Consider the following 1,263-nt stretch of genomic DNA (forward strand, 5'->3'; position numbering starts at 1 on the left):
CTTGGGAGGCGGAGGCAGGAGACTCGCTTGAGCCCAGGAGTTGGAGGTTGCTGTGAGCTGGGATGCCACGGCACTCTGCCCAGGGGGACAGCTTGAGGCTCCTGTTTCAAAAAAAAAAGTATAGTGACTCACACCTAAAATCTCAGCCCTCTAGGAGACCAAGGCAGATGGATTTCTTGAGCTCATAGGTTTGAGCAGCCTGAGCCAGAGCGAGACCTCATCTCTAAAATAGCCAGGCATTGTGGAGGGCGCCTGTAATTCCAGCTACTTGGGAGGCTGAGGCAAGAGAATTGCCTAAGCCCAAGCGTTTGAAGTTGCTGTGAGTTATGATGGTACGGCACTCTAACAAGGGCAACAAAGTGAGACTCGGTGTCCAAAAAAAAAAAGTTAATTGGGGGCTGGGCACAGTGGCTCATGCCTAAAATCCAAGGAGGCTAAGGTAGGAGGATTCTTTAAGGTCAAGAATTTAAGACCAGCCTGAGCAAGAGCAAGACCTCATCTCTACTATAAATGGAAAACATTAGCTGTGTGTGGTGGTACTTACCTATAGTTTCACCTACTCGGAAGGCTAAGGCAGGAGGAGGATTGCTTGAGCCCAGGAGTTTAAGGTTGCTATGAAGTAGGTTGATGCCATGGCACTCTAGCCTGGGCAATAGAATAAGACTTGGTCTAAAATTAAAAAAAAAAGATTAATTTGAAATTAGTTGTTTGTTAATTACATTAATTCTTAATGTAAAGTATTGGCTGTATATGGTATAAATAATGTGAAAATGTGCTTTGCTAATTTTTTAAAAAATATTTCTTAGTACATTTAAAGCAATACTTTTTGTGTGCCTCACAGCCTCAACAAGAGCTGGATTTAAACTCTCCGAGGACTACCACTCTGGAAAGACAGACTTTCTATTGTGTTCCAGTGCCTGGGGAATCCTTATGGGTAAAAGAGATATCCTTTTTGTGAAGTTTCTTATGTGTTGAATAGTTTCTAATTTTTTTTTTTTTAATTAAAAAGACCACACAGTTCAGACATAAGAGTTTCTAAAAACCTAGTCTTTTTGCTGTGGTGAAGTTAGCTGGAGAAAATATTATTCTTCATTCACAAAGCTTAGCTTTATTTTAATAAAAGGTGTTTCATTTGTTCTAAACAGGAAAACCTACAAAACAACCTAAATGTTCATAACAGAGAAATGCTAAAATAATGGAACATTTTTTTTTTTTTTTTTTTTTTTTGAGACAGAGCCTCAAGCTGTCCCCCTGGGCAGAGTG

General features: G+C 40.2%; 1 protein-coding gene across 1 annotated transcript in view; it reads left to right on the forward strand.

The window, feature by feature from the left end:
• MCMBP (minichromosome maintenance complex binding protein) overlaps nucleotides 1-1,263 on the forward strand; it is a 63,593-nt gene that overhangs the window by 33,538 nt on the left and 28,792 nt on the right. The window contains exon 5 of the mRNA XM_023511636.1: nucleotides 842-943. Coding sequence (XP_023367404.1) covers nucleotides 842-943 — 102 coding nt within the window. The remainder of the gene's footprint in view (nucleotides 1-841; nucleotides 944-1,263) is intronic.

This window comes from Otolemur garnettii, unplaced genomic scaffold, assembly GCF_000181295.1.
Source record: "Otolemur garnettii isolate 467f Iridium unplaced genomic scaffold, OtoGar3 scaffold00021, whole genome shotgun sequence".
NCBI classification, from domain to species: Eukaryota; Metazoa; Chordata; class Mammalia; order Primates; family Galagidae; genus Otolemur; species Otolemur garnettii.